The sequence below is a fragment of the Oncorhynchus gorbuscha genome, linkage group LG05, assembly GCF_021184085.1.
Source record: "Oncorhynchus gorbuscha isolate QuinsamMale2020 ecotype Even-year linkage group LG05, OgorEven_v1.0, whole genome shotgun sequence".
Classification (NCBI taxonomy): domain Eukaryota; kingdom Metazoa; phylum Chordata; class Actinopteri; order Salmoniformes; family Salmonidae; genus Oncorhynchus; species Oncorhynchus gorbuscha.
This window is the reverse complement of record NC_060177.1, coordinates 39,546,965-39,569,113: the sequence shown is the minus strand read 5'-3', so window position 1 is coordinate 39,569,113 and position 22,149 is coordinate 39,546,965. Positions and strand designations below refer to the sequence as shown.

The 22,149-nt window shown below is 46.0% G+C and overlaps 1 protein-coding gene across 2 annotated transcripts in view; it reads left to right on the top strand.

Moving 5' to 3' along the window:
• LOC124035930 (protein kinase C-binding protein NELL1-like) overlaps positions 1-22,149 on the top strand; it is a 467,070-nt gene that overhangs the window by 242,929 nt on the left and 201,992 nt on the right. For both annotated transcript variants that reach the window (XM_046349864.1, XM_046349863.1), the window contains exons 11-12: positions 1,330-1,429; positions 10,243-10,371. In XM_046349864.1, the coding sequence (XP_046205820.1) occupies positions 1,330-1,429; positions 10,243-10,371 (229 nt within the window). The remainder of the gene's footprint in view (positions 1-1,329; positions 1,430-10,242; positions 10,372-22,149) is intronic.

Below are 22,149 nucleotides of genomic sequence, written 5' to 3'. Positions count from 1 at the left end.
AATCGCCCAACATCAGTGCCCACATCATGTAACTCAGTCAAGCAGTAAAATCAGAACAGCATGGAGTTGTCACGCCTGCTCCCGCTCTCCCTCCCTGGCGTGCAAAGGCACCAGGCTCCCCAGCATTACACACTCCTGCCACCATCAGTACGCACCCCTGCCTTTCCCCGTCAAGCACATCAGCGATTACTGGACTCACCTTGGCTCAATTACCTCTGTCATTACCTTCCCAATATCTGTCTGGTCCCCGCTCTATTCCCTGCTGCAGCATTAGTGCTGGCGCTGTTCTTCACCTGGTCTTTCTGTCTGTTTCCTGATTAAATGTTGACTTCCCGTACCTGCTTCTCATCTCCTGTGTCATTCCTTACAGGAGTGTGAAGAGACACACACACAGAGGCACACACATTGCATTCTCAAACATGCTAAGAAACACACTCTACATACCCATACATTTTAATATTGTTTTTCTGCTGTATTATTGATTTTTGGTTGTCATATGTTATGGTAGAGTAGTATGTCATAATATGTTATGTTATGTATTGTTTTATTGTATGTCATTGTGATTGGACCACAGAAAGCGTTGCTGCTGCTGGGATCCGGAATAAATAAATATTATACACAGTGCACTACTTTTCACCAGGGGCCATATGGTTATGGTCAAAAGTATTGCACCATGTAGGGAATATGGTGTGGGAAATATGGTGTGGGATATTTGGGAAACAAACACAGTTGGTGTAGCACCTGGAAGGGGGTGACTTTGAAGTAACTTTGAAATAGAGAGGTGTCTAAGGGGTCTGAGTCAATGCTTCACACCTTGAGAGGCACACAGGGACCATGGAGGAGCGGAAACTGAGACAGGTTGACGAATGTAACTGTGCGCATGGCTATTTATTTCAAAAGTCCATGGAAGATGGATTTATAGAGAGGAGAGCCAGAGTTTTCTCCCTTTCTTTGTGAATCTGTGTATATCCCTGTCGCTCTGCATTTACATTTATGCTGAGGGTACTGTGCTTATATTCTGTAGTAGTGTGTTTCTCTCTTTGCAAGTGTCGAGGATCAGTGTAAAATAGAATTATCCTTCTGCTACAAGGATGCAAGTGCACTAATTTATTCAAACAACCAACTAACATACAAGATAACGCTGTACATTTAATATTAAACAATTAGCATTGCACCCTAACCCTTCCTGGTCATATTAAAAAAGGGTCTGTGTTTATCTGTTGTTGACGTCATGCTAATTATAATCTAATGTTAATTGCCCCTGGGGGGTTAAATAAAGTTGCATTGATTTGAGTTGCTTGAATGTGTGTATTTGGGTTGTGTTTGCAGAATGGGCTGATGGTGAGAGTGACAGAGAACTGTCCTGAGCTCAACTGCACCCTCAAGGAACAGATCCTACCTGACAACAGGTGCTGCAATGTCTGCAAAGGTTGGTCCTTCACCTTTGAAGTCGCTTGCTACTGTTTCAGCCCTCAGTCCCTCTCCCCTTGCAGTTTCTCATTGGCCGAGCTATCATCTTCTGCTACCCAACATTTAATTAGTCTGAATCATTCCTCATTGCCGTTTATCATTGGTCCCACCCTTACAACCCGTAAGGGAGCATGGAGAAGCTAACAGAGACAATCCCGGCTTGCTGCTTGTTTGAGTGGAGTCAATGTCTGTGTCCCAAATGGATCCATATTCCCTGTATAGTGCACTTATACTGTATAGTGCAGAACTTTTCATCAGGGCCCATAAAGGCTCTGGTCAAAAGTAGTACACTTATGTAGGGAACAGGGTCTTTAAATGGCTCTATTTGTCTCTTTACGTCCTGCATGAATATTTTATCCGTTGTTGGCTTGAGTTCAGAGCAAAATGTTCTGTCTGCTTTAGACCGGCTCTCGCCATGCCAATTTGCATAATTTCTACCATTTTGAAAGCGAAAGGATATATTAGCTAAACAGGCAGTTAACCCACTGTTCCGAGGCCGTCATTGAAAATAAGACTTTGTTCTTATCTGACTTGCCTAGTTAAAAAAAGGTCAAATAAAAAATTTAAAAAATCCATAGATCATTTTGTAAATAGATTGAATACACAGAAACAGTTAGTGGCAGGTGACTGTGAAATTATGTGAATAAGAGAGATATGTGGAAAAAATATGCGTACCTTGGAGATGAATATGGTCAATTTCAACTGAACAAATTCAGATTTGTTAAAACAAGACTTACCGTTTGGTCTATGTATTTTGGCCATTCAGATAAACATCAGTGCAGTGCAGAGGAGCGGAGTCTTTTCCTTTTCAGGACATCTTCCACTCATAACCTGCCATTATCACCTTATGGGTTGAATGAGGCCTGTTCTATTGGATATTACCTACTAGTCATTAAGTCAGCATTTTCTACCTTTTCCATTGCACTGAATGGAAAGGTTTAAAGCCCTCGGAAAAGGGATTGGGGGATGTGTGTGTGTGTACGCTGTAGACCTGCAAGTGCATTTCCTTTTCTGTCTCCCTCATGGCGTCAGCCAAACTTACACCTCTCAAGTTCTGATTCTTTGTACATGTAAGACCTCTTCTGAGAAAGAGGGAGAGCGAGGGAGAGAAAGAGAGAAAATGACAGAGGAAGAAACAGAGAGGGAGAAAGAGAGAGAGAAAAAAATATCAGAGAGAGTATATGCAGAGCGAGGGAGAGAGATTGCAGAGAAGGAAAGACAGAGGGATAAAGAAAGAAAAACATGTCAGAGAGAGAGATACTTTTTTTTACTTTTTGTCTTTCTTTAATGATACATCCTCATTTCATGAAAACCTCACCACCCACCCCCCTTTAAAAAACAAATATCCCCTGTGCTGCACACTCACCTTGCCCTCTACCCCACGATACAAAACAACATCACACATCACAATAACCAAAACCTCACCACTTCTTCAACCGTATATCCAACCCATATTCTCAAGCTATCTGCCTCCGCGACACAACATATCTCCTGAAACATCTCCCCACTTTTTACCATTTTATAGAACTCAAATTCCACCCTAAGGCGCACAGAGACTATCCCATTAAATAATAGTAAAGGGTCTGTTATCCCCCACCTTTGACCCTCTTCCTCCTTGTTAGCCAAATAGCCAAGTTTGCCTGAGCAAACAGAAAATCAACAACACACATTTGCCTCTTCCTTATTCGAATACCTGTACCAATTATAAATATCCCGACAGTAAACTCCACCCCCAACCTCTTACACAGACATTCCAACCGAGACATCAATGGCATTAACCTGGCACAAAACATATGATGCACAGTTTCACTCGTGATAAAGAGGGACACCCCTGTCTGACTCCAGGGTCGACCCGTGCCATTAGTTATTAGTGGCCAGGGATCCATGTAAAACCCTTCACTGGATGTCCCCTGACCTCTTTGTTACTGGGTGTTTGTAGAGCCTCCATCTAAAACCCACCATACTCTCTGCCTCACATATCCCCTGTCACTGATGTGCCTTCACTCCTGTTAGGCTCCTTTTCCTCACCTTAATGCAAAGGTTATAGAGGGTTTTACCTCCCACCCACTCAAACTCCCCCAGGCTTGGTGTGTTAAAGTCTCAGCCGTCAACTGCAGTGGCGGAACCATTGGTGGCCCCTCCCCCTTTGGCTGCTCAAACACCTTCCTTACCGGCTCAGATAGTGCTTCCTGGACCTCCCCCAGGAATCTCTCCAGCAACCTAAGAGATGTTAGTCCTGTTTGTTGTGCCAGGACTTCCTGTGTTTTCCACCCCCAGCAGCCGCAGGTCGCCCAGCCTTATTAAACCCGCTGCCATCAGTTGCTTTTGCAGGGTGACCGATTGAATCGATCTCAAAAGGATGACCGGATTGTGGGAGATAGGCTCCTCCCATAGCCGAGGTTCCACACCCCCTTCTCGTGTGGGCCTTAGCAGCTGCCAGGCCCTTAGCACCACAGAGTAAAATCAGAGACCTGCTGTACTCAGCCTCTCCAGCCTCTCCACCAGGCCCTGTCCTCCTTTGTGGACAACACTGCCGCCCTCAGTTGAGGGGGGTTGAGGACATCCAGTTTATGCCACAGGAAGGATGCCGCCAGGTTGTTGATTATCAGCACCCTCACTCTATATGACACTTGGGACAGGAGACACCTCCAACTGGCCAATCTTGACACCACTGCCTGTGACAGCCCCTCCCAGTTATTCCTGACCCACCTCTCCAAGCCCAGGTACACCCCTTTAAGTCCTTCACAACCCCACTGCAAACCACTGGATGCAGAGGGGGGCCCCTATCCCTCCTTGCCCCACATAACAGAGCTTTGCTCTTGCCCCAGTTCACCTTAGCTGATGAAGCTCCCTCGCACACCTTCAGACTGCATATCCTGCCCTTCCCTGACCATCACAGAAATGTCATATGCATACGCTGACACTGCTATGCCTGTCAACACACCCATGCCTGTCCAGCACACTCCCTGCTGTCTCCTGCGTAGGAGGCCCTGAAAATGTCTATATGGCTAGTGTATATAACTGCCCCGATAGAGGGTATCCGTATCTAATGCCACTCAGGCTGGCCTACTGAGCCCCCATCCCACCTTGACCATACATGACGCCCCAGCATACTACATCTTCATACAAGCCAAAAACCTATCCCCAAACCCAAACACAGACATCACATTTAATAGATACTCATGGTCCACTCTATCAAAAGCCTTCTCTTGGTCTAAAGAGAACAGTCCAAAGTTCATATTAGAAACTCTCAACAAGTCCAGCATGTCCCTGATTAAGAAAAAGTTGTATGTGATTGAGCATCCTGGTACACATTATGTCTGGTCCTTGCGTACTGTAGAGTCCAGGTGAGATATCAGTCTGTTAGCGATGACCGTTGAAAGTATATTGCAGTCCGCACAGAGCAAAGCCACAGGGCTCCAGTTCTTAAGTTCACACACGTCCACTTTTTTGGGCAGGAGAGTCAGAGCCGCCTGACAGCAGCTCATTGGCAACTCTCCTACCCCGACGCTTTCACCCAACATGTAAAACAAGTCCAGTCCATCCAACAGCCTCAGACAATGCATTCCCTTGGCTTCATCACTCGGTCTTTCCAAACCAAATAAGAAGGAGCTGGGAGCATCCATCTCCTTGAGCATGGAGAACCTAGCTCTTGCAAGTTCTCCCTTTGCTTTAACCTGGTGTTATGCGGGTGAATGAGGACCCAAAAGCGACTTTACAGAAACAGAGTTTATTCCAAGTCAAAACAGGAATACTGAAACCCTCTAGACAGTAGAGGGGAACAACTGAAGATGCGACCACAGACCTGCTCACACGCAGCATCTGAAGAAGGCAAAAAACATGACAGGACGGAACGAGGACAAGAACAGCGAACATCAAACAAGGATCCGACAAGGACAGAAGCGGAAAACAGAGGGAGAAATAGGGACTCTAATCAGAGGGCAAAATAGGGGACAGGTGTGAAAGAGTAAATGAGGTAGTTAGGAGAATGAGGAACAGCTGGGAGCAGGAACGGAACGATAGAGTGAGAGAGTGAGAGAGCGAGAGAGGGAGGGGGAGAGAGAGGGATAGAAAGAGGGAAAGAACCTAATAAGACCAGAAGAGGGAAACGAATAGAAGGGGAAGCACAGGGACAAGACATGATAATCAATGACAAAACATGACAGTACCCCCCCACTCACCGAGCGCCTCCTGGCGCACTCGAGGAGGAACCCTGGCGGCAACGGAGGAAATCATCAATCAACGAACGGTCCAGCACGTCCCGAGATGGAACCCAACTCCTCTCCTCAGGACCGTAACCCTCCCAATCCACTAAGTACTGGTGACCACGTCCCCGAGAACGCATGTCCATGATCTTCCGTACCTTGTAAATAGGAGCGCCCTCAACAAGGACGGGGGGGGGGGGGGGGACGAACGGGGGCGCGAAGAAAAGGCTTGACACAGGAGACATGGAAGACAGGGTGGACGCGACGAATATGTCGCGGAAGAAGCAGTCGCACAGCGACAGGATTGACGACCTGAGAGACACGGAACGGACCAATGAACCGCGGAGTCAACTTGCGAGAAGCTGTCGTAAGGGGAAGGTTACGAGTGGAAAGCAACACTCTCTGACCGCGACAATACCTAGGACTCTTAATCCTACGTTTATTGGCGGCTCTCACAGTCTGCGCCCTGTAATGGCAAAGTGCAGACCTGACCCTTCTCCAGGTGCGCTCACAACGTTGGACAAAAGCCTGAGCGGAGGGAACGCTGGACTCGGCGAGCTGGGATGAGAACAGAGGAGGCTGGTACCCAAGACTACTCTGAAACGGAGATAGCCCGGTAGCAGACGAAGGAAGCGAGTTGTGAGCGTATTCTGCCCAGGGGAGCTGTTCTGCCCAAGACGCAGGGTTACGAAAAGAAAGGCTGCGTAATATGCTACCAATCGTCTGATTGGCCCTTTCTGCTTGACCGTTAGACTGGGGATGAAAACCGGAAGAGAGACTGACGGAAGCACCAATCAAACGACAGAACTCCCTCCAAAACTGTGACGTGAATTGCGGGCCTCTGTCTGAAACGGCGTCTAACGGGAGGCCATGAATTCTGAACACATTCTCAATGATGATTTGTGCCGTCTCCTTAGCGGAAGGAAGCTTAGCGAGGGGAATGAAATGTGCCGCCTTAGAGAACCTATCAACAACCGTAAGAATCACAGTCTTCCCCGCAGACGAAGGCAGACCGGTAATAAAGTCTAAGGCGATGTGAGACCATGGTCGAGAAGGAATGGGAAGCGGTCTGAGACGACCGGCAGGAGGAGAGTTACCTGACTTAGTCTGCGCGCAGTCCGAACAAGCAGCCACGAAACGGCGCGTGTCACGCTCCTGAGTAGGCCACCAAAACCACTGGCGAATAGAAGCAAGCGTACCCCGAACGCCGGGGTGGCCAGCTAACTTGGCAGAGTGAGCCCACTGAAGAACAGCCAGACGAGTAGAGACAGGAACGAAAAGAAGGTTACTAGGACAAGCGCGCGGCGACGCAGTGTGAGTGAGTGCTTGCTTTACCTGTCTCTCAATTCCCCAGACAGTCAACCCGACAACACGCCCTTCAGGGAGAATCCCCTCGGGGTCGGTAGAAGCCACCGAAGAACTAAAGAGACGGGATAAGGCATCAGGCTTGGTGTTCTTATTTCCCGGGCGATAAGAAATCACGAACTCGAAACGAGCGAAAAACAACGCCCAACGAGCTTGACGTGCATTGAGTCGTTTGGCAGAACGGATGTACTCAAGGTTCTTATGGTCAGTCCAAACGACAAAATGAACGGTCGCCCCCTCCAACCACTGTCGCCATTCGCCTAGGGCTAAGCGGATGGCGAGCAGTTCGCGGTTACCCACATCATAGTTGCGTTCCGATGGCGACAGGCGATGAGAAAAATAAGCGCAAGGATGGACCTTATCGTCAGAATTGAAGCGCCGGGACAGAATCTCTCCCACGCCCACCTCTGAAGCGTCAACCTCGACAATGAATTGTTTAGTGATGTCAGGAGTAACAAGGATAGGAGCGGATGTAAAACGCTTCTTGAGGAGATCAAAAGCTCCCTGGGCGGAACCGGACCACTTAAAGCACGTCTTGACAGAAGTAAGAGCTGTGAGAGGGGTAGCCACTTGACCGAAATTACGAATGAAACGCCGATAGAAATTAGCGAAACCGAGAAAGCGCTGCAACTCGACACGTGACTTAGGAACGGGCCAATCGCTGACAGCCTGGACCTTAGCGGGATCCATCTGAATGCCTTCAGCGGAAATAACAGAACCGAGAAATGTGACAGAGGAGACTTGAAAGGCGCACTTCTCAGCCTTCACGTAGAGACAATTCTCTAAAAGGCGCTGGAGTACACGTCGAACGTGCTGAACATGAATCTCGAGTGACGGAGAAAAAATCAGGATATCGTCAAGGTAAACGAAAACAAAGATGTTCAGCATGTCTCTCAGTACATCATTAACTAATGCCTGAAAGACAGCTGGAGCATTAGCGAGACCGAACGGCAGAACCCGGTATTCAAAATGCCCTAACGGAGTGTTAAACGCCGTTTTCCACTCGTCCCCCTCTCTGATGCGCACGAGATGGTAAGCGTTACGAAGGTCCAACTTAGTAAAGAACCTGGCTCCTTGCAGAATCTCGAAGGCTGATGACATAAGGGGAAGCGGATAACGATTCTTAACCGTTATGTCATTCAGCCCTCGATAATCCACACAGGGGCGCAGAGTACCGTCCTTCTTCTTAACAAAAAAAACCCCGCTCCGGCGGGAGAGGAAGAAGGCACCACGGTACCGGCGTCGAGAGAAACAGACAGATAATCCTCGAGAGCCTTACGTTCGGGAGCCGACAGAGAGTATAGTCTACCCCGAGGGGGAGTGGTCCCCGGAAGGAGATCAATACAACAATCATACGACCGGTGAGGAGGAAGGGAGTTGGCTCTGGACCGACTGAAGACCGTGCGCAGATCATGATATTCCTCCGGCACTCCTGTCAAATCACCAGGTTCCTCCTGAGAAGAGGGGACAGAAGAAACAGGAGGGATAGCAGACATTAAACACCTCACATGACAAGAAACGTTCCAGGATAGGATAGAATTACTAGACCAATTAATAGGATTATGACATACTAGCCAGGGATGACCCAAAACAACAGGTGTAAAAGGTGAACGAAAAATCAAAAAGGAAATGGTCTCACTGTGGTTACCAGATACTGTGAGGGTTAAAGGTAATGTCTCACATCTGATACTGGGGAGAAGACTACCATCTAAGGCGAACATGGGCGTGGGCTCCCCTAACTGTCTGAGAGGAATGTCATGTTTCCGAGCCCATGCTTCGTCCATAAAACAACCCTCAGACCCAGAGTCTATCAAGGCACTGCAGGAAGCTGCCGAACCGGTCCTCCTTAGTCGAGATGCGAATACCTCCCAGCTGCATGGGCTCAGTCTCTGAACCGGTGGGAGGAGATGGTTGAGATGCGGAGAGGGGGAACACCGTTAACGCGAGCTCTCTTTCACGAGCTCGGTGACGAAGATCTACCCGTCGTTCTATGCGGATGGCGAGTGCAATCAAAGAGTCCACGCTGGAAGGAACCTCCCGGGAGAGAATCTCATCCTTAACCTCAGCGTGGAGTCCCTCCAGAAAACGAGCGAGCAACGCCGGCTCGTTCCAGTCACTGGAGGCAGCAAGAGTGCGAAACTCTATAGAGTAATCCGTTATGGATCGATCACCTTGACATAACTGCCCAGGAAAAAACTGCCCAGGTCCCTAAGTAGTTCAGCTAAATTAACCTAGAAGCCTACATTGCCTTGCCACCCTCACCAGCTCTAACTCCACTTCACTGATACTATGCAGAAGTTCCCTCAATACTCTCCTAGCCTCTGAGGGATGAGAGAGCTCTATACTGTTGACAGAAAAGCCAAATTTGGACTTTTCCCATATTCCACCATTGACTCAAAGACTCGTACTCCTCTCTTAACTGCCCTTTCCAAAAAAGTTTCCAAACCTGAGCAAAAAGTTGCATCTTGTAAGAGCTTTACATTGAACTTCCAAAAGGATGGCTGCCGAGGCCCTGGTGAAATAAACTGCAGAGCCATGGTTTTGTGGTGATCCGAAAAACCCTCCGGGAGAATGGTAGCGCCCAACACCCTATTGATCTGATTCCTGGACATGTAAAACCAATCTAGTCGAGCTGCACTAACCCTAACCCCAAAGACCTTCATCCTTGTATATTGTCTTGTATTGGGATGTCGAGTTCTCCAAACATCCACTAAGCCAAACTGCTCAATGATGTCCCTTAACACCCCCACTGAGCCTGAATAAGCCTTCTCCCCATTTATATATTTTGTAAAATACATCGTACAGTTCCCGTCCCTGCCTACCACCAGCGTCTCCTCAGGAGCTACCTGTGAGAGTTCCTGTCTAAGACACCCCCTCTCTCTCCGTGAGTTAGGTACATACAAACGTACAAAGGACAAACACTGTGTTGTTAATATCTGCTTTCACCACAAGCAGTCTAGCCCTACACACCCTCTTTAAAAAGCACATTTGGATCCTGAAGCACTGTGGTTTGGAGGGGGGTTTCACAGAGAGTGGGACTTGCACTAGTCATTTCTGGGAATGAAGGGATAGATGGGTTCAGATCGAGAGAGGAAACAACTGAGTCATCTACTGTACAGATCATTTTCCCACTGTCAGCACCCTGTGTGATCTCAGTCAAATCCAGATTGTTAAGTCAGAACTTTGTCCCCCTCTCTCCCAGGCTACGACTTCTGTGCAGAGGGACTCATTTGTGGGGAAAATTCAGAATGTAAAAATCGGAATACCAGAGCCGAGTGTGAGTGCAAGAGCGGATTTGCCTCCATCCACGGGGACTCAACATACTGTGAAGGTAGGCGGCTGTGAACTATTTGACTGGGTAGAAGACTGGATGGGTATATAACGGGTAGACTTAGAGCTTGTTTTGTGTATGTAGAAGTTGTATTTCTTTATTGCAAAGAGGATTTAGGAGTAGAGTGAAGTTGCCCCTACGCATGCTGATCTTGGGTAAGTTTAGCATTTTATCCCGCTATTGTTAAGGTTAGGATTGGAGGAGGGGAAGCTCATCCTAGGTCTGTACCTAGATTCCTGAATTATCGGGAATTATATGATCTCTATGGTTGAGTGGACATATGGATATGTGAGATGCCTGGCCCATTCCATACAGTAGATGCCTGAAACAGAGCATGGATCATGAGAGTTTCAACTACCTCCGGGTTTAGTAGGACATTTCAGAAGCAAAATGTATTTGTTCAGTATTTGTATATATTTGTATTTGTTAGGGGTCCCCGTTAGCTCTTCCTGGGGTCCAACCACATTAAAACACTTACAATACATATAAAACAAAGGATAAAACAGTATATCATATAACATTATTACTCCACTACATATCTACAATACAAAATGTATAATACCATCATACAAAAATATTAAAATATATGTGTGTAGAGTGTGTGTGCTAGCGCTTGTGTGCGTATGCCTGTGTCTGTACCTTTGTTTGTGTTTCTTCACAGTCCCTGCTGTTCCATGAGGTTTATTTTTACCTGTTTTTTTTCAATTCTGATTCTACTGCTTTCATCAGTTACGTACCTGATGTGTAATAGAGTTCCATGTAGTCATGGCTCTATGTTGTACTGTGCACCTCCATTCGTCTGTTCTGGACTTGGGGATTTTGAAGAGACCTCTGGTGTTATGTCTTGTGGGATATGCATGGCTGTGTACTAGTACTTTTAACAGACATGTCGGTACATTCAGCTTCCTACAAAAACATACAAGAAGTGATTAAGTCAATCTCCCTTCCACTTTGAGACATCAGATTTTGACATGCATCTCATTAATGTTAGCTCCCCGTGTACTTTTAAGGGGCAGTTCTTGTGCCCTGTTCTTAGCCAATTGTAATTTCCCTAAGTCCCTCTTTGTGGCACCTGACCACACTACTGAACAGTAGTCCAGATGTGACAAAACAAGGGCCTGCAGGACCTACCTGTTTTATCAATATGTTTTGACCATGACAGTTTACAGTCCAGGGTTACTCCAAGCAGTTTAGTCATTTACATTACATTTACATTTAAGTCATTTAGCAGACGCTCTTATCCAGAGCGACTTACAAATTGGGTCAACTCAACATGCTCAATTTCCAAACTATACATTGCAATATTTAGTTGATGTTTAGGGTTTATAGTTTAGTGAATGATTTGTCCCAAATAGAATGCTTTTTATTTTATTCCTTGCAATTCATTCTGAAAACTGCAGTTCTTTGTTAACTTCTTGGTGACAGGGGGCAGTATTTTCACATATGGATGAAATGCATGCCCAAATTCAACTGCCTGCTACTCTTCCCCAGAAGATAAGATATGCATATTATTAGATTTGGATTTAGATTTGGATAGAAAACACTCTGAAGTTTCTAGAACTGTTTGAATCATGTCTGTGAGTATAACAGTACTTATGTAGCAGGCGAAACCCCGCGGAAAAACCATTCAGATGTGGGGGTTTTTGAGGTCACTCTCTTTTCAATGAGATTTCATTGGGAATCCAGATTTCTAAAGGACCTTCTTGCAGTTCCTACCACTTCCACTGGATGTCACCAGTCTTTAGAAATTGGTTGAGGTTTTTCCTTTGTGTAATGAAGAAGTAGCTCTGTAGCTTTAATTTGGTATCTTACATGTGTGATTTCATGAAAGTTTGATAAAATATACTGTACCTCTCTGTTGATATCACACACATTATCAAGCATTTCACACATTTGTCCAGATACTGAGTGGTTGCTCAACAAAAGTTTTGAGATTAGAGGTTTAGTATGATACCTTGCGTTACTGCTTCATTGCTCCAGACCAGGGCAAGGGAGAGTTAGAGCACTGATTATGCTTTTGGTTCCCAAGGTGCTAATGTGTCTCTAACTGACAATGAATGTGCGACATAAACCAAATAGAAATTGATATAATTGTGCACGACTTTAAAATGTAATTTCAATGAACTGAATGATGAGGATGAAGTAGTGGATTGAATTTATGACAGTAATGTAAGAATTGCTATTCCTCTGTCCTGCACTCGCACACACGGAAAAAATATACTTATTTTATTGTTACTTCTCAACAGTATTACTTACTAAAACTGTTGTTATGCTAAGGTTTTATTCTAAGAGAAATTCAAATGTTCAATTATATTCCAGGATATTCAAATGATATGTGTTGACTGAATATAAGCAAGTGTCTGCTAAAAAGTACCAACATTCTATCTGATAGTGTTTAATAAAGAAATGTTTTGGTTATCCTGACCTGGACACCATGTATTATAGTCTATTAAAGGGAAAATATTACCACCGTCTCTTGCACATGTCATTTTCCATATGGATCCATAAACATTTATTACGGGAATAAATATCACTGAATGACAGAAACATTGGAACAAAGTAGGCTAATGAAGATAAACACATTTTTGCTAACTGGAAAATATTATTTCAAAATGAATGGAAGAGGCAAGTGGGAAGGGGGGGAAAACAGCATTGAGACCAGCATGGGGACTGGCCTTGATAAATCAATAAGATTTTTATTTTAACTGAATCTCCGTTTGGGTATTGATTAGGCTACAGTTAGGGTGTGGAAATGTTAGGATTATTTTGCTATTACTGTAGTACTTTAGCCTACTCCCGACTGGTCACGTTGTACAGAGCAATTATGGGCTGTTAGCAGGACAATAGACTCTTGCCAACACCGTGCAAGGCAAATGATCAGCATTAAAAACTTTGTGGATCGTTCCTCCCAAGTGGCTCAATGGTCTAAGACACTGCATTGCAGAACAAACTGTGTTGCTATAGATGCTGGTTCGATACCTGTTCCGGCTGTGACCGGGAGACCCATGAGGCGATGCACAATTGACACAGCGTCATCCGGATTAGGGTAGGGTTTGGCCGGCTGGCATGTCCTTGTCCAAAAAATAGGCACGGTAGGCTTTTGGTTTCCGGGTTGGAGCGAGCGGTCGCATCGGCACTTCGCTCCGCAGGTAGTATAACTTTTTCATTATATTTCATTACATTTCATTATAGCACAACGGTTTGATTTGTCTAATCTTAGCAATTTCTTCTTAGCTAGCTACATAGCAGTCTTTGTATCAAAGATAATTGCGTAATTATCGTATTTCGCCATCCTAACGTAGTCTACACTGCTCTGCCCAGCAGCTAGCCAGCTAGCCAGCTAGCAAACGTCCACCGATTAGCAGCACTGTAGAACTATTACACTCAACTGAACGACTTGATTAGTATAGTGTTAGCTAGCTACATAGCTGTCTTTGCTGTCTTCGTATCCAAGATAATTGTGTAGTTTAGAGTGTGTAGTCTTAGAGTGATTATCTTAATTTACCGAGGTTAGCTAGCCAGCTATTTGTTGTCCTTAACGTAGGAGACTCTGCTAGCTAGCCAACAGCTAGCCAACAGCTAGCCAACAGCTAGCCAACGTCTACCGAATAGACTCAAAAACCCGGTCGCATTCACAGGTAGTATCACATTTTCATTTCATTTCATTACAGTACAACGGTTTGATTTGTTTGATCTTAGCTAGCTACATAGCTAGCTACATAGCCGTCTTTGTATCAATGATAATTGTGTAGTCTAGAGCGATTTTCTAGGTTAGCTAGCCAGCTATTGTCGTTCTTTTAACGCAACGTAACGTAATCAACACTGCTAGCTAGCCAGCTAGCCCCCGAATAGCAGCACTGTCGAAACTATTACACTCAACGGAACGACTTGATTAGTGTAGTGTCAACAACGCACCCACTGCCAGCTAGCCTACTTCAGCAGTACTGTATCATTTTAATCATTTTAGTCAATAAGATTCTTGCTACGTAAGCTTAACTTTCTGAACATTCGAGACGTGTAGTCCACTTGTCATTCCAATCTCCTTTGCATTAGCTTAGCCTCATCTGTAGCCTGTCAACTATGTGTCTGTCTATCCCTGTTCTCTCCTCTCTGCACAGACCATACAAACGCTCCACACCGCGTGGCCGCGGCCACCCTAATCTGGTGGTCCCAGCGCGCACGACCCACGTGGAGTTCCAGGTTTCCGGTAGCCTCTGGAACTGCCGATCTGCGGCCAACAAGGCAGAGTTCATCTCAGCCTATGCCTCCCTCCAGTCCCTCGACTTCTTGGTACTGACGGAAACATGGATCACCACAGACAACACTGCTACTCCTACTGCTCTCTCTTCGTCCGCCCACGTGTTCTCGCACACCCCGAGAGCTTCTGGTCAGCGGGGTGGTGGCACCGGGATCCTCATCTCTCCCAAGTGGTCATTCTCTCTTTCTCCCCTTACCCATCTGTCTATCGCCTCCTTTGAATTCCATGCTGTCACAGTTACCAGCCCTTTCAAGCTTAACATCCTTATCATTTATCGCCCTCCAGGTTCCCTCCGAGAGTTCATCAATGAGCTTGATGCCTTGATAAGCTCCTTTCCTGAGGACGGCTCACCTCTCACAGTTCTGGGCGACTTTAACCTCCCCACGTCTACCTTTGACTCATTCCTCTCTGCCTCCTTCTTTCCACTCCTCTCCTCTTTGACCTCACCCTCTCACCTTCCCCCCTACTCACAAGGCAGGCAATACGCTCGACCTCATCTTTACTAGATGCTGTTCTTCCACTAACCTCATTGCAACTCCCCTCCAAGTCTCCGACCACTACCTTGTATCCTTTTCCCTCTCGCTCTCATCCAACACCTCCCACACTGCCCCTACTCGGATGGTATCGTGCCGTCCCAACCTTCGCTCTCTCTCCCCCGCTACTCTCTCCTCTTCCATCCTATCATCTCTTCCCTCTGCTCAAACCTTCTCCAACCTATCTCCTGATTCTGCCTCCTCAACCCTCCTCTCCTCCCTCTCTGCATCCTTTGACTCTCTATGTCCCCTATCCTCCAGGCCGGCTCGGTCCTCCCCTCCCGCTCCGTGGCTCGATGACTCATTGCGAGCTCACAGAACAGGGCTCCGGGCAGCCGAGCGGAAATGGAGTAAAACTCGCCTCCCTGCGGACCTGGCATCCTTTCACTCCCTCCTCTCTACATTTTCCTCCTCTGTCTCTGCTGCTAAAGCCACTTTCTACCACGCTAAATTCCAAGCATCTGCCTCTAACCCTAGGAAGCTCTTTGCCACCTTCTCCTCCCTCTTGAATCCTCCTCCCCTCCCCCTCCTCCCTCTCTGCAGATGACTTCGTCAACCATTTTGAAAAGAAGGTCGACGACATCCGATCCTCATTTGCTAAGTCAAACGACACCGCTGGTTCTGCTCACACTGCCCTACCCTGTGCTCTGACCTCTTTCTCCCCTCTCTCTCCAGATGAAATCTCGCGTCTTGTGACGGCCGGCCGCCCAACAACCTGCCCGCTTGACCCTATCCCCTCCTCTCTTCTCCAGACCATTTCCGGAGACCTTCTCCCTTACCTCACCTCGCTCATCAACTCATCCCTGAGCGCTGGCTACGTCCCTTCCGTCTTCAAGAGAGCGAGAGTTGCACCCCTTCTGAAAAAACCTACACTCGATCCCTCCGATGTCAACAACTACAGACCAGTATCCCTTCTTTCTTTTCTCTCCAAAACTCTTGAACGTGCCGTCCTTGGCCAGCTCTCCCGCTATCTCTCTCTGAATGACCTTCTTGATCCAAATCAGTCAGGTTTCAAGACTAGTCATTCAACTGAGACTGCTCTCCTCTGTATCACGGAGGCGCTCCGCACTGCTAAAGCTAACTCTCTCTCCTCTGCTCTCATCCTTCTAGATCTATCGGCTGCCTTCGATACTGTGAACCATCAGATCCTCCTCTCCACCCTCTCCGAGTTGGGCATCTCCGGCGCGGCCCACGCTTGGATTGCGTCCTACCTGACAGGTCGCTCCTACCAGGTGGCGTGGCGAGAATCAAATCAAATCAAATTTTATTTGTCACATACACATGGTTAGCAGATGTTAATGCCAGTGTAGCGAAATGCTTGACACCGCTGGTTCTGCTCACACTGCCCTATCTGTCTCCTCACCACGCGCTCTCACCACTGGTGTCCCCCAGGGCTCTGTTCTAGGCCCTCTCCTATTCTCGCTATACACCAAGTCACTTGGCTCTTTCATAACCTCACATGGTCTCTCCTATCATTGCTATGCAGACGACACACAATTAATCTTCTCCTTTCCCCCTTCTGATGACCAGGTGGCGAATCGCATCTCTGCATGTCTGGCAGACATATCAGTGTGGATGACGGATCACCACCTCAAGCTGAACCTCGGCAAGACGGAGCTGCTCTTCCTCCCGGGGAAGGACTGCCCGTTCCATGATCTCGCCATCACGGTTGACAACTCCATTGTGTCCTCCTCCCAGAGCGCTAAGAACCTTGGCGTGATCCTGGACAACACCCTGTCGTTCTCAACTAACATCAAGGCGGTGGCCCGTTCCTGTAGGTTCATGCTCTACAACATCCGCAGAGTACGACCCTGCCTCACACAGGAAGCTGCGCAGGTCCTAATCTAGGCACTTGTCATCTCCCGTCTGGATTACTGCAACTCGCTGTTGGCTGGGCTCCCTGCCTGTGCCATTAAACCCCTAAAACTCATCCAGAACGCCGCAGCCCATCTGGTGTTCAACCTTCCCAAGTTCTCTCACGTCACCCCTCTCCTCCGCTCTCTCCACTGGCTTCCAGTTGAAGCTCGCATCCGCTACAAGACCATGGTGCTTGCCTACGGAGCTGTGAGGGGAACGGCACCTCAGTACTTCCAGCCTCTGATCAGGCCCTACACCCAAACAAGGGCACTGCGTTCATCCACCTCTGGCCTCCTCGCCTCCCTACCACTGAGGAAGTACAGCTCCCGCTCAGCCCAGTCAAAACTGTTCGCTGCTCTGGTCCCCCAATGGTGGAACAAACTCCCTCACGACGCCAGGACAGCGGAGTCAATCACCACCTTCCGGAGACACCTGAAACCCCACCTCTTTAAGGAATACCTAGGATTGGATAAGTAATCCCTCTCACCCCCCCCCTTTAAGATTTAGATGCACTATTGTAAAGTGACTGTTCCACTGGATGTCTTAAGGTGAATGCACCAATTTGTAAGTCGCTCTGGATAAGAGCGTCTGCTAAATGACTTAAATGTAAAAATAAATGTCTCCCTCTTAAAATATAAATATATTTTTCGGGGATTTATAAATATTATTTTTGCCTTTATTCAGATTACAATCGCTCACTTTCGGTTAGTTGACAATAAAATAATCTACAAAATATTGTTATTTTTTTAACAAACAATCCTCTAAATGTAATTATTGGCGGAGAGCCATATAGATTGCAAAATAGTTGGGAAGAGATTTTTGATGGCACATCGTTTATGGATTGACATTATATTTTCCGTTCCTCCTGAACAATAGTGTGATCATTGCTTTTCCTCTGTGTTGCACACACACCCCCAAAACATATACTTCTATTTTTTTTTCTACTTGATCAAAACAAGCTGTAACTGGACTGTAGCATTTTACTTACAAAAATTACATGATAAGCACACATTTGTAAACTCTAAAAGTAATTGGAAAGGTAGATACAATTTACTTGTGACATTGTGTTTACGATAAAGAATGTAAACAATATTTAAACAAGATGCTGTGTGTGATGGACAGCTGGAGGCATTTTGAAAACAGGTTTTCAAACACTTGTTTTTCACTCTAGTACTCTTATACTGTAGCAGGTGTAGCCCATCGTGCAAACATTTTTTTGTTTTGGCAGGACAGTAACCTGGCTACTATAGGTGTGACAATCCCCCAATTTGTAATGTATTCGATGCTTAGGTACTATAAAGTGTTAAGTTTCTAACTCAAGACCACATGCAACCGCAAAATGTCGGAGAGCCATATAGATTGCAAAATAGTTTGGGAAGACATTCCATGGCACAAGGTTTATGAATTGACAAGCTACTCTTCATAGCCCAGCTGCTGTAGGTGTGAAAATCCACCAATTTTGCCCTAACAGTTATTCATCAACATCTTTATGCTTTATTAATAAAATAACATGATAAAAGACATTCCAAAATGCAGATGTTTATTTAATCTACATTTTATTTGCATTTCCCCCCAGCTCCAAGACCACGGTCATGTTATTCAGCACCATTATGGGAAATTAGCAGGACAAAAGACTCTTGCCAAGGAGGGTAGGGGGAAATTGTATCGTCAAATGTAATTCTTAGTTACGTTGGCTGTATCACAACCGGCGGTGGTTTGGAGTCCCTTAGGGCGTTGTACAATTGGCCCAGCATTGTCCACGTTTGGCCGGTGAAGGCCATCATTGTAAATATGAATTTGTTCTTAACTGACAGTGGTACACCAGGCCAGTGCAGACATAGCTACTACCAGTGCTAACAAAGCTATTGGCCCAAACAAAAATAAGATCTGACTCAACAACCAGCTGTTTGAGAGCTGTGCACTCTTTCTGCCAGACAGATTATCTATATGCTATACTGTATGTGTGTGTCATGCATGATAAAAAATATGTATAAAAAAATACATCACCAACGGCTTCAGGAATCCATTCGTTTTCTAATCAATTATATAGCCTAGATTTAAAATAGCATTACATTATTACAATATTCTTTTCCCTGGCCCAAGTGGACTACTTGGGGATGATCGATTGGCCTGGAGTTCTCCCAAAACCTCCCTGGGCCACCAAACAGCTCTGTCTGTCAAAAGCAGATCACATTTAGATTTTAGTAATTGAGAAGAAGCTCTTATCCAGATCGACTTACAGAAGCAATTACGGTTAAGTGCTATTCTCAAAGGCACATTGACAGATTTTTCACCAATCAGCTCAGGGATTCAAACCAGCAACCTTTCGGTTACTGGCCCAACGTTGTTAACAGCTAGGCTACCTACCACACTATATCATAGACGGGCATTCCTGTGCCGTTCTTGCCTCTTCAGAAAGTTTATTTTTGGTCAATTGCATATTTGTTTTTGAATAGGCAAAATCATAAAATTACAAAACGTGAAACTAACGTGACCAGGAAAAAAAAGAAAAGTAAAATCACTGGTCACGTTAATTTTTTAAAATGTTTTAATTGTACCTTTATTTTACTAGGCAAGTCAGTTAAGAACAAATGCTTATTTTCAATGACGGCCTAGGAACAGTGGGTTAACTGCCTGTTCAGGGTCATATTGTTCATGGCTCCCAGGTGGCGCAGTGGTCTAAGACACTGCATCTTAGTGCAAAAGGCATCACTACAGTCCCTGGTTTGAATCCAGGCTGTATCACATCTGATTGTGATTGGGAGTCTTATTGGGCAGTGCACAATTGGCCCAGAGTTGTCCGGGTTAGGGTTTGGCTGGGGTTGGCCGTCATTGTAAATAAGAATTTGTTCTTAACTGGCTTGCCTAGTTAAATAACAAGAAAATATGTGATCAATATATGTTGATGATTTCATTCCTGTGCTGTTTGTACATACTCTGGTAGGTTGACTGACAACCAGAATGCAGGCACTGATTACATAGTTTTTCTTGAGTGGGCAGCTTGATGAGAGCCATTCAATATTTAAATCACCCAGAAGATATACTGTACCTCTCTGTTGATATCACACACATTATCAAGCATTTCACGCATGTTGTCCAGATACTGACTGTCAGCACTTGGTGGTCTATAGAAGCTTCCCAAGAATGGGCTTAAGGTAAGGAAGATGAACCTACAGCCATATTGTGTCAACAGTATTTAACATGAGATCGTCTTATTATTTTTTTGTTTCCAAAAAGTGTCAAAAAAGTAAATAAAAGTTATGCTAATGAATTGGCAGTAGTCTTTAAACCATATAGAAAGTGGTAAGAGCAATTGTACCATTTTCCTCTACCCCTTTCCCGTTCTCCTTCTGTATTGTGTCCTGTGATGCCATTTCTCTTTACCCCCCTCTCCCCCCCTTCTGTATTGTGTCCTGTGATGCCATTTCTCTTTGCCAACCTTCCTCCTTCTGTATTGTGTCCTATGGTACAATTTCCCTTTACCCTCTTCCTTCCCTTCTTCTGTATTGTGTCCTGTGATGCCTTTTCTTCTGTATTGTGCCCTGTGGTGCCATTTCCCTTTACCCCACTGAGTCCTTCTTTATTGTGACCCTGTGGTGCCATTTCCTTTTTCTAACCTCCCCCATCCTTCTGTATTGTGTCATGTGGTGCCATTACCCTTTACACCCTCCCTACCTACTTTTGTATTGTTTAATGTGGAGCCATCTTCCTTTACCCCATCCCTCCCTCCTGTATTGTATCCCTGTTTTGCCACCCCCCCCCCATTAATACTTCTGTATTGTGTCCAGTGGTGCCATTTCCCTTTACCCTCTCCGTCCCTGCATTTAAAATGTTTCCTGTGTTGCCATTCATCCTCTCCCTTCTTCTGTATTGTGTCCTGTGGTACCATTTCCATTTACCCCAATCCCACCCTCCTATATTGTGACCCCATGGTGCCATTTCCCTTTCCCCACCTCCCTCAATCATTATTGTGTCCTGTGGTACCATTTTACTTTGCAATCCTCCTTCCTAACGCAATGTGTCCTGTAGTACTATTTCCATTCACCCCAATTCCCTCCCTCCTTCTGTACTGTGCCCTGTGATGGCATTTCCCATTACCTGACACCCCTCGCTAATTCATGTTTCTGTGTACTGTGGTTCAATTTCCCTTTGCCACCCTCCTTCCTTCTGTATTGGGTCCCTGTGGTGCCATTTCTATTTACCCCACTCCCTCCTTCTTAAATGTGTTCCTGTGATGTCATTACCCCCCCACCCCCACACCCACACCTCCACCCCCACCCCCTCCTTCTGTATTGTGTCATGTGGTACAATTTCCCTTTACCCACTTTCTTCCTTCCTTCTGTATTGTGTCCTGTGATGCCATTTCCATTTGCCACTCTCATTCCTTTCTTCTATAATGTATCCCTGTGGTGGCATTTCCCTTTTCTCACCTCCCTCCTCCTTCTGTATTGTGACCCCATGGTGACATTTCCCTTTTCACACCTCCGTCATTCTATATTGTGTACTGTGGTGCCATTAACCTTTACCCCCTCCCTCCCTACTTTTGTATTGTTTCATGTGGAGCCATCTCCATTTACTCCATCCCTCCCTCCTTCTGTATTGTGTCCTGTAGTGCCATTTCCCTTCACCCACCTCCCTCCCTCATTCTGTATTGTGTCCAGTGGTGCCATTTCCCTTTCACCCTCTCCCTCCTTCTGTATTGTGTCCTGTGATACCATTTCCCTTTACCCCAATCCCTCTCTCCTTCTATATTGTGACCCCATGGTGCCATTTCGCTTCCCCACCTCCCTCCCTCATTCATTATTTGTCCTGTGGTGCCATTTCCCTTTGCCAGCCTCCTTCCTAACACATTGTGTCCTGTGGTACTATTTCCCTTCACCCCAATTCCCTCCCTCCTTCTGTACTGTGTCCTGTGATGGAATTTCCCATTACCCGACACCCCTCCCTAATTCATGATTCTGTGTACTGTGCTGCCATTTCCCTTTACCCCACTCCCTCCTTAAATTTTTACATTTAAATTTCCTTGTGATGTCATTAGCCCCCCTCCTTCCTTCTGTATTATGTCGTGTTGTACCGTTTCCTTTTAGCCCAATTCCTCCCTCCTTCTGTATTGTGTTTATGTAGTGCCAT